Genomic DNA, 11,345 nt, shown 5'->3' with positions numbered 1-11,345 from the left:
ATACATTGACCATTTTTCTATAGTTATATTACAGACATCAGCTCCAGCATCAACCAGTCCTGTAAAAGTTTTTCCTCTTATTTTAAATGTGATAATGGTTTAGCATTTTCCTTCAATTAGGTCCTTAAAGCTACAGTTTTATCTGAACTACCAAGTTCTCCCTAAGGAACAAAGAACAATAGGAGGGCTTAATTGAGCAGCAGTTTGTAAGGAAAGATAGATTGATTATAAGCTGAAGCTGTCACAAATTTTACTGTGTTTGCCTTTAAATCCTCTAATTCTGTGAATTTATTGTTAGTATGGCAACTTCCTTTTTTTTGGTCTATTTTAGCAATTTTAAGATTTGATCATCCAATTTACTATCATGCAAGGAGTTAGCCATTTCTTCCTCATGATTAGTAACCTCCTTAACTCCCTTATGTACTTTGATAACAGTCCAAATCAACCCTCAATTAACCTAAAATTGAACATGGATCTTTCCTCTTCTTTATATCTCTTTTCAATATTCTTTTGGATCTTTCTCATAATTCTTCCTCTGAAGTTCCTTCCTCCAGAAACCAGGGATTGAGAGACTTCCATCAGACTTTCCACCAGGAATAGGTGAGGCCTGATTCCCTAACTATATCTGGGAAAAAAGATGAAAAAATCAATAACAGTAGTTACAGGACATTGATGAGAAATTCCTTTTCCAAATTTGGGCATCTTTCTAGGTTTCCTACATGTATCTTCAGGTGTGGCTGAGTGAGGTGGGTGAGTAATCTTTTTTTTGGAGAAATTCTTCAGGCAATTAAAGGTTGGGAATGAATTATGAGATCGATTTCCTGAATGTGGGTTAAAACCTAGACGTCCCAAAAGGGCTAACCTCAAATTTTATTGGAATATCTGCATATCCATTTGTTTGTAATAGAATTTTTAGGGAAAGGTAGAAAAAGGTTGTAGGTCAATTTTTATTCTTGCTAGTAATTTCCTATTAAAGTTTCTGTGGATGTTTAGATGGTGGACTTTGGAATGATGAACAAATATTCACGGCCTAATGTATCCTGCTTTCGAAGCTTATTTAGATCTTTTTGAAATTTCATGGAATTGTTTTACTCACGTCCATTCCTAAGGTTTTTTCTTCCTCTAATGACCTTTTTGATGCAACTGTGAGCCATTCATGTGAAGTTTTCCTTCTTTCTATCAGACAGCCCCCTCAGGACACAATACCTGAGTTTTGGCCATGGTCTCTGTTGGATGGGTTCCTTTCTGGTGGACCTGGGTGGGGCTGAAGTCATTTCAAAGAATTGAAATGGGTTGGTTAGATTTCCTGTTGGACTTGAGAAGAGAGACACAGAGTGAGGAGGAGGGCACAGGGTGCAAATGGCTCAGAGTCAATTACTGGTACTACTTGAGTAATTCTGTTTTCAGGCTCTAACACTGGCAATCATGAGGGGAAACTGCAAGTATCATGGTTTCAGGCTGATATGATTCTACTCTAGTTGTGATTGTATTCACAACTGGGGACATGTAGACCTTTTGAGGGTGTGGATCACCACCTCGAATAAGGGAGTTTACTGGGCAGTATTGAAGACATTTCATTCTTGGACTCGATTCCTGTGAACTCTAATTTTTTGGTATAACACCCTGTGAAGGAATTATGGTCCTTATTATTCCTCAGCCTGTGGACCAGTGGTCCCAGCCTAAAAGCGGGTGTTCTCTTGTGTCCTCTCTTTCCACCACTCTCTCCTTCCATATTCCACCTTCCTCTGCGCCGATCTCTCTCTCTCTCTCTGTCGGTCTCTGGCTTCTCTCTCTGTGTGTGTGTGTGTGTGTGTGTGTGTGTGTGTGTGTGTGTGTCTCCCTTTCTCTTCCCAATAAAGCTCTAGAAAGATAACCATGGCTCGTGATTCTTCCATCACCAATACATCCAGCACTCTCCTCCATCAGCATGGCTGCCACAGGCAGCAGCCAGCCACAAGAGCGCCACTTAACCAACAACACCATCTTGAGATTTCTGCTTTTAAAGAATGTATTCAGACTGTAAACCCATCCAAATACCCATATGATGTGTTCTTTCCAGAACACATCTTTTAATTGTCCATTCTCAAAGACTTCCTGTAAAATACTGAAAAATGTTTCTCTGAAGGTCCTTTAGCATAGTTACCTGGGCATTAATTTGACATGGATTTGAGTGAGGTTGCCTGGTTACCAAATTATCTCATGCCAGTATGTCTTCCATGCCACGAAGTGTAAAGGATTTGAAAGACAACTGTAGAGACAACATTTTTCCTCTCTTAGTATAATACCATTGTATAGTCAATAAGATCGTGCTTCAAACAGCATGATCTCTGTGCTTTTAAACCACTGCAGACATAGTTTTCAATCGAAAATACCTTGGAAATGCCAAAGAGATTCTACTTTTCATCTCACTCAGAAAAGTGACACATAGTTGATGGATTCAGGAAGTGAGAGAGAGATGGTTTGACACAGACAGATGCTTAGATGTACTTCAAATAAACAATTTGTTTTCACAGAATTGCTACCAGTCCAGGTGCAGATCCCAAAGAGACCACCCCAAAACATTAGTTAAAAATAAAACAAACAAGAAAACCACCTTCCTCCTCCATGTTGACCTCCTCTCCTTCACCTCTTCATTCTTCCTAGAGGCATTGGGAGCTGCAGGGTGTCATGGTACAGTCAGCCCCATCTGCAAGTGTTCATTACAATGAATCATTGGTCTGATTCAAGCCCTCTAGCACCTGGCCCAGCATCATCACTGGGCCTCATTGAAACTCTTCTTGAGTACCTTGCTGTTGCCCTGAGTCATGGAGATTCTGCAGCTATCATTCCAGAGGACCAATCCCTACACACACCATCAGATAATAGATGGGGTAGATGTTGGTCTCTCAACCCAAGTCCCAGGATATGGACCTGGGTGGTGGCTGAGCTAGCCAGGCCAGGCCACTGGAACTACCACCATCAGACAAGCAGTACAGACAGCTCCCTTATAACCAGACAATCAGCGCCAGCAATTTCAAGCCACGTGTGAGGGGTGGGGCCATCTCTCCTGAGTTCAGCGACCAGCTCTTCCATGAAATCAGGGCAGAGTGCTTGATGTCTACCCATACCTCTGTATAGCCACAGGTGCCGTTCCTTTGCAGATATGGCAGAAATGTGCAGTGGAAGCTACCACCATCACTATGGCCTCAGTAGGCCAGTGTCTCTGTTTCTCCACCCAAAGTAGACAAAGCATTGTGTTGTGACATTGGTAACCCAGACTTTCAAACCATAGTGCCTGCAAGTTAATATCCTTCATCCCTAAGACCATATCTTGCCTTAGATCACTCATCTTTTTCGAGAAATGAAGAACAATAATTAACTATTATACAAAAAATAATGTTGGGGCTGGAGAGATGGCTCAGAGGTTAGGAGCACTGGCTGTTCTTCCAAAGGTCCTGAGCTCGATTCCCAGCAACCACATGGTGGCTCCCAACCATCTGTAATAAGATCTGGTGCCCTCTTCTGGTCATACATGCTGTATACATAATAAATAAATAAATCTTTTAAAAAAATTTTTAAAAAAATCCTTTAAAAATAATAATTGGATCAGGCCCTCTGGATAAGTGAGACAATTGAATAGCTTGAACTGTTTGGGAGGCACCCAGTCTGTGGGACCAGGACCTGTCCTTAGTGCATGAGCTGGCTATTTGGAACCTTGGGTTTACACAGGGACACTTTGCTCAGTCTGAAAGGAGGGGACTGGACCTGCCTGTACTGAATCCACCAGGTTTAAATGAATCCCCAGGGGTGTCTTGATCCTGGAAGAGATGGGAATGGAGGGGAGGGGTTGTGGGGAAGGTAGGGGTGGGGGCGGGAGGGGGGAGGACAGGGGATGGACATGGCTGATGTAATTAAATATTTTAATAAAATAATAATAATAATAGTAGTAGTAGTAGTAATAATAATAATAATAATAATGTAGGCCACTGCTGGGTCTTCAATAACTAGTGCTGCTGACCTGCCAGTGGTCAGATAGCTGTACTTGGAGGAAAAGGGGGCAAAAGGGGCAGGCAGTACATTTTTAACTCATTTGCACAATCCTAGTTCTTTCAATCCCTGGAAACAAGATGTCTTTCAGTGCTTTAATGTTGCAGTCAATTTGTTTCCTTCAGTGCCTGAAGATTTTCAGCATAAAAGTCTTTGACTTTCTTGATTAGGTTGATTTCAAGGTGTTTTTATGACAATTATGAAAGGAATTGTTTCTCTGATTTATTTTTTCAATTTTGTCACTGGGGTGTAGAATGAATGCTGAGTTTTAATGTTAATTTCATATGAAGCCACTCTGTAATTCTTTGTCTTGTCTATGAGTATGGTTAGGAGCCCATATCCACTGCCCCTTATAAGCACTTGGATCCCATCTGTCTTGAACAAGTACAGCCCTTGTGCATGCTGGCACCGTCTCTAAGAGTCAGACTGCAACCCACAGAACCAGGGAGGCTATATAGCATGGGGGACCATAGGATGACTGTGGCTTACATTAAGTTTTGGTTTCACTCAATTACTGGGCAAGCCTCAATGAAACATTCCACTATTAGGATAAGAATTTATACTGTATCAAGCTGATAATAGAAAAATAAATAAATAATTAATTAATTAAAAAACAATCACACTGTACTAGATATAGTGGGATCCCCTCACACAGTGTACTAGAATCACACTATACTAGATACAGTGGATCCCCTCACATAGTGTGCTAGAATCACACTATACTAGATACAGTGGATCCCCTCACATAGTGTACTAGAATCACACTATACTAGATACAGTGGATCCCCTCACATAGTGTACTAGAATCACACTATACTGGATACAATGGGGTCCCTTCATATAGCAATCACACCATGCCAACTGCAGCAGGAACATGGCAGCAGGAGGCAGCAGGAAGCACAGCAGAAGCAAAGGAGCATTCTGGAGACAATCCTGCTGGGGCTTTGCCTCTCCAGGATGGACCAGAGAAGCTTGTTATCCCCTGGGCTGTGTTCCATCAGCTTTACTGCTGCCCGCAGCTCCTCTGTCATGGCCACCAGCAGAGTACCATGAGTCAGAGGCAATCAGGCTACACAGTGAGATCCCGTCTCACAAACAAAAAAGGCTGGGAAGGTGCTATGTGCCTGTTGTCCTGACACTTGGAAATAGAGACAGCAGTGTCAAGAGTTCAGGATCTTCTTCAGCTAAATAGCGAGTCTGAGGCCATCCTAGGATACACGGACCCCATTTCAAAGAACAAATGAATACAGAAATGGTATGTGATTCATTGTTGTTGTTTTTAAAAAAGAGTTTGTATATGCATCGTCCTTTCAAGTCTGGAGGACACAATTCCCTTGAAGTCATGCAGCAACTCTGACTCATGTTATATATATATATATTTTTTTTTTTTTTGGTTTTTTGAGACAGGGTTTCTCTGTGTAGCTTTGTGCCTTTCCTGGAACTCACTTGGTAGCCCAGGCTGGCCTCGAACTCATAGAGATCTGCCTGGCTCTGCCTCCCTAGTGCTGGGATTAAAGGCGTGCACCACCACTGCCCGGCTTTTTTTCTTTTCTTTTTCTTTTTCTTTTTTTTTTTCATTTTATAATTTTTTTGTCTTGGCCTCATAAATTTTTTGCTATGTGTATGTTTTTTGTGTTTGTTTGGTTTTGATAATTTGTTTCTCAAAAACAGTGAGAAAGGACATAATGTCGGGTGAATAGGAACATATGAAGGCCCTGGGAGGAGTTGGGAAAAGTGTGAGTAGGATATTCTGTTTGACTTCTCAACCAGAGGCCACTCTGGTTATGAGAACTTCAGGCAGGCCACCTGCCCACAGACCTCCCCAGCTCTCTCATTCCCCCATCCCTAACACCCTTCTCCCCTTCTCATTGCCATGTCCAAGCCTCAAATTTGAGCACAGATCCCCTGCTCAAGCAGATGCCACACTCTGGGAGCCCGTTTTCAGATTCCTCGTGGCTTTACCCAGCAGGTCTGCATAGAGGATGATTGGACTTCAGGTGTCTGAGATGGTCTGCACTTGGCTGTGCTGGGGGAGGAGGTCTTTTGCTCCACCCCTTGGCATCTCTACAAATACCCTGGGGCAGAGACAGGGCCCCTTGGAATAGGTTCCAGGCCCTCTCGAGGCTATCCTTTATTTTCTATTTGTTTATCTCCACAATCTAAATCCTTCTATCTAATATTTCCTGCTGCTCACACTCAAGAAAACTCTGGGGAACTGTGGGTTTTATGTTCATAACTCAAGCTTAGCAAGAGAGGTTTTTGCCATCCCTAAGCTGGCATCAGGCCTTGACCTGGTCCAAATCCCCAGTGGACTGTTTTCTTTTGTCCTGCTCTCTGATAGAGCTTATCGCCTGAGGCAATCAACCCCTCAGGGCTGCACTCCCTCACCTCACCTCTGCGGGAGTCAGTGGAAACAAAGCTTTTCTCTGAAAGATGCTTTCTCTGACAGAAAAGAAAGCTTTTCTCCTGGATAGTCCTGTTCTGCCCTGGCTGGGCTCTTTCCCCAGACAGCGTTCTGACTGGGTAGACCAACTGCAGATGCAGCTTGGCTTTGGCTTTCCTGCTTCCCCAGAAAGGCCCTTTCTGATAGGAAAGTTTTTCTCAGAGATTTCTTTTTGCAGCTGTGGACACGGCATAGCCCCATCTAACAACCCGGGACTGGCAGGAAAACGGGCTACTGTGCCAACCCCACTGGCTTTAGCTTTGTTCATTAGCAGTTTTTTTTTTCTTCTTCCCCAGCTGGCAGGATCTGACAACACACTTTTGCCAAAAACTCTGCAATAAAACTAAATATTGCTATGGCTTTCCTTTGTCTTTAGTCCCTGTTCATTTGTCTTGGGTCGCTTTTTTTCTTTAGTCCCTGTTCATGGCGCCATTCCGTGAGGCGTTTACTCACCAACAGAACTTAAATTCCAAAGCCAATTGCTACAGGAATTTGTTTAGCAAAACCATGAGCATCATTGCAGCCTAACTTAAAGGGAAAAGAGCCCTGAAATTTTTGAGCTGTTTTAATTGGCAAACATATTTCAGTGTCCTCCAGACATAGTGAGTCTCTCCAAGATGAGAAGAACTGGGGAGACGTGAAGGGAACATTTTACTGCTCACTTTACAGGAGGTGAACCATCTCAAACCCACTTCTGTATCTTTGGGATATATTCTGCATGCCCTGTAAACCAGAATAATGTACAACGTTGAAAGGACCAGCAGACTGAGTTCAGTGTTCTAAGGTGATGGAGACAGAGGAAAGTATAAGGTATTGAGAAGCTAAGTCTTGTCAATCAAAGTGATTGGATTGAGAAATATCTAGAAGATTCTTAACCACACACTTAAGTGGATCTGGGATTCTTTCCAAGGAGGACTGTGTGAGGAGGAGGGGTGAGACCACCACTGGCAGTGGTTGGAGCCATCCTGCAGGGATTGTGGGTCTGGAGGGGATCACAGGCAGGGAAGAAGAAAGCCCCCTTCAGAGGCATCCTGACTCAGATTCCTGCACACCACCCAGCATCCCTCCTTGCAGTGAGTACTGAGACCCCTGACAAGGTGAGGAAATAACCTTTTCCCTGATAATATTAATGACGGGAGTTGTTCTAACGCCATCAAAAGAGTAAACAATGGCTATGTAGAGATTGACATGATTCCTTCAATTGTGGAAGATTGACCCCAGCAAGCAAAGTATATTCCTTGAAATAAGAACATACAGTATGTTCCAGACTACCCAAAAGCTGTGTATGATAATCAAAACTAGTTATCTGTTAGCGCAAGACTCAATACAGAAAGACACAGATTAATGTAATGACCACTAGAAGCCCAGACAGTCTTCTCTGGAGCTAATATTAAAACCTGGGTAGAGAATTTCAGGAAGAACATCAAGATTTCAGGCTCCTAAAAGAAGGAAGAGAGGGTGAAACACAAACCTAAAATAGGAAATATGTTGATCACTGTGTCTGATGAGGGTGGGGGAAAGTACAAACCCTCGTCCTTCATTCTGGACTCCGAATGACCTTCAGACTACCTCCGACAGAAATGGTCTGGCACCCTGCTGCTGAAAGCCAGGGCCTCATACACACCAGTTCCCAGAAATTCTCCCACATGTGGACCATCGACAACTTCCCTGTCTGCCTGGAGGAAATGAGGAAAGCCATTAAAAGCCCAACTTTCTCATCAGGAGCCAATGACAATCTAAAATGGGATTTGAGAGTGTACTCAAAAGGGTAGATGAAAATGCAAAGCTCGCCTGTCAGTTTACCTACTGTTACTCAACTATTGAAAGAGGTCAATTTTGGACAAAATTCCGCTTCAGGATTTTAAATGCCAAAGGAGATAAAACCGAAAGGATGGAGATGCAAAGAGTTCGTATTTTCCTGCAAGGGTAAGACTGGAGGATGGAGATCCAAAGAGTGCATCCTTCCAGAGATTTGCTCTTGTCCCAGGCCCTTGGGCTTCTGGATAAGTTTGAGCTCACCCTCTTCCACAAAGTGAGTGTCGTCTATGATTCCAACTCCTTCTGCATTTCTGGACAGAACATCACACCTTTGCTCAAAGTTTCTGAATGAGGCTGTAAAATGGTCTGAAAGGGCTGTGTGAGAAGTCTGTTTACAGATGGCTGCTTGTGTGTGGCTGGCCACGAATTTCAGACTCACAAGGCCGCCTTATCATTCCACTCTTCAGTTTTCAGAGCTCTTTGAACGCGGAATGAAAGAGAACAAAAAGGATTGTGTTTAGATCCTTGACCTGGAACCAACAAGTATTCATTGGAAGGGTGGGCTTCATTACACACCAGGAAGCTATCCGCGGAGGATGTTGTGCTGGTAGCTGCTGACAGGCATGCCCTTAGAGGGTTTGAAGGTCATGTGCCAGTATGCCATCTCTAGGGACCTCTTATCCTGGCTGACCTTCGCAGTGCAGAGTAGCTGAAAACCCGGACACTAGATTTCATCACAGCTCATGAATTTGAGGTCTAGCAGACGTTTGGAGTGCAAGTCGAGGATGGGGTTATATCTCTACCTGGTGGCTGAAGCATACTGTTCCCTGGCTTCTGCAATATCGTTTCCTGGAAACCCATGGAAATAATTAAAGTGATCTTGGGACCTTGCCATATGTTGGACGCCACACATCTTGCAGAAGAGCAGCCACTGTTACTATCTATGACCCTTGAGTAGAAAGCAGAATATTGGCGGCGGCTCCACTCCTGCCTGGGCCACAGCCCAGGAGGAAGAGGAGGAAGGAGGAGCGGCCTAAGGAGGGCCGAGCTTGGCAGTCAAGCTGGCAGCGCCGGGAGGAAATGGAGCCGGCAGCCGCAGGGTTTTCATGGTGTATGAGAGAATGGTAGTATGCTCATCAGATTTTTGTCAACTGGACACAAGCTACAGTTATTTGGGAAGAGGAACTCTAAATTGTGAAAATGCCTCCATAGGGTTTGCCTTTAGAAAATGGCTCCATATGTTAAATGAAGCTGGGCAGAGTTCATCCATGAAGCATCACAGCCCCTCCCGATGTTTGGGGACAGCTGCTCCAGAGAGAATTTGACCTGTTTAGATTAGGTAACTAGTCACACTGAAGAAAATTAGTTTGAAAACCTTCCGGGAATCTTTCAACCTGAGTAAAAGCAAAGATGAAACCGAGTTCATTCAGCCCAGTCCCTCGCTGGCGATTTCGTGAAAGATGACTCCTTATTCGGGAGCTGCTATGGCAAGGACATGGCCAGCTGCAACATTGGCAGTGAGGAGGAGAAAGGGAAGAACAGGTCCAAAAGCGAGAGCCTGATGGGCACCTTGGAGAGGCGGTTGTCTGCCAAGCAGAAGGGCAAGGGTGGGACTGCACCCACAGTCGAGGACACCTTCTCTTTGTCTTCAGCACCTGGAGGCCTCAAGGACGTGCGTGCCCCTCGGCCCATCCATTCTGCATCACTGTGCAGCCACCACTACAGCCCCACACCCTGGCCGCTGAGGCCCACCAGCTCGGAGGAGACATGCAACAAGATGGAGATGTGGGTGAAGGCCCTGTCAAATGGTGTGCGCAAGGAGCTGCGGGAGCTGCAGCCCAAGGAGCTGCGGGAGCTGCAGCCAGAGCCACGCCCTGAGCCCCGCTGCAGCCCTGGTTCACCCGGGGATCTGCGCCTCCTTCTGGAGGAACACACGCCTGTAGTTATCAGACTCATGTCTCAGGACTACCTTCAGTACCCCGTGCCTTTAGAAGAGGGGATGTGCCCTCTGGAAGGGCCGCATAGCTGCTGCCTGGACACGTCCTCGCCCACGGAGGTGTCGGCCGTGCTGCCAGGGGCCAGCGCCTTCTCCGAAGATGACAGTCAGGTGGACCAGGACCTGGTTTTAGCCCCAGAGATCCTTGTGGATTCTTCGGTGAACAACTTGTTGATTGGCACCACAGGAGTCATGTTGCAGAACCCCAGAGCAGGTCATGACGATGCCCCTCCCCTCTTACCATTGCTACCTCCAATGCAGAATAACCCAATCCAAAGGGAACTTCAGTGGCCTCTCAGGCCCGGACATGCACATGGCCGAAAGTGTGCGCTGTCATTTCAATTTCGATCCCAACTCTGCACCTGGCGTTTCAAGAGTTTATGAGTCGGTGCAGAGCAGTGGGCCCATGGTTGTGACAGACTTTACGGAGGAGCTGGAGAAGCTTGCAAAACAGGGGTGGTATTGGGGTCCTATCATATGCTGGGAGGCAGAGGGAAAGCTGGCAAACGTGCCTGATGGTTCTTTTCTTGTTCGGGATAGTTCTGATGACCGTTACCTTTTAAGCCTGAGCTTTTGTTCCCATGGTAAAACACTTCACATTAGAATTGAGCACTCGAATGGTAGGTTCAGCTTTTACGAACAGCCAGATGTAGAAGGGCATACATCTATAGTTAATTGAGCATTCAATCAGGGACTCTGAAAACGGAGCATTTTGTTATTCAAGGTCACGGTTGCCTGGATCTGCGACTTACCGGGTCAGACTGACTAATCCAGTGTCCCGGTTCATGCAGGTGCGCTCTCTGCAGTTCCTGTGCCGTTTTGTTATCCATCAGTACACCAGAATAGACTTAATTCAGAAACTGCCTCTGCCAAACAAAGTAAAGGATTATTTGCAGGAGAAGCACTGCTGAGAGATTAGGAGCCCTGCTTCTTGCACTTCGGGGTTCAGAAACAAGACTGGAGTACAGTTTACAGACTTACATCGCCATTGAAGTCTTTGCTGCCATAACTATTTCAGTTTTTATGTGTGAATGGGTCATCAGTTTGTTCAGGGGTGGGGAAGTGTCTGCAAGGTGTCTTGAGTTTATTTTGATTCATTGGAAAGGCATGTCTTGAGTCTTG

The 11,345-nt window shown here is 45.0% G+C and overlaps 1 protein-coding gene across 1 annotated transcript; it reads left to right on the top strand.

Annotated features, from left to right (window-relative positions):
• Positions 1-4,880: 4,880 nt before the first annotated feature.
• LOC118575458 (suppressor of cytokine signaling 6-like) lies at positions 4,881-11,134 on the top strand. Its single transcript, XM_036176011.1, is given in 5 exon segments — positions 4,881-5,102; positions 9,586-9,652; positions 9,655-10,502; positions 10,504-10,892; positions 10,894-11,134. Coding segments are annotated over 5 exon segments (1,767 nt in total).
• The last annotated feature ends 211 nt before the right edge of the window (positions 11,135-11,345 follow it).

The sequence above is a fragment of the Onychomys torridus genome, unplaced genomic scaffold (genome assembly GCF_903995425.1).
Source record: "Onychomys torridus unplaced genomic scaffold, mOncTor1.1, whole genome shotgun sequence".
Lineage (NCBI taxonomy): Eukaryota > Metazoa > Chordata > Mammalia > Rodentia > Cricetidae > Onychomys > Onychomys torridus.
Note: the sequence above shows the minus strand (reverse complement) of the source record. Positions and strands in the feature narration are given on the sequence as shown.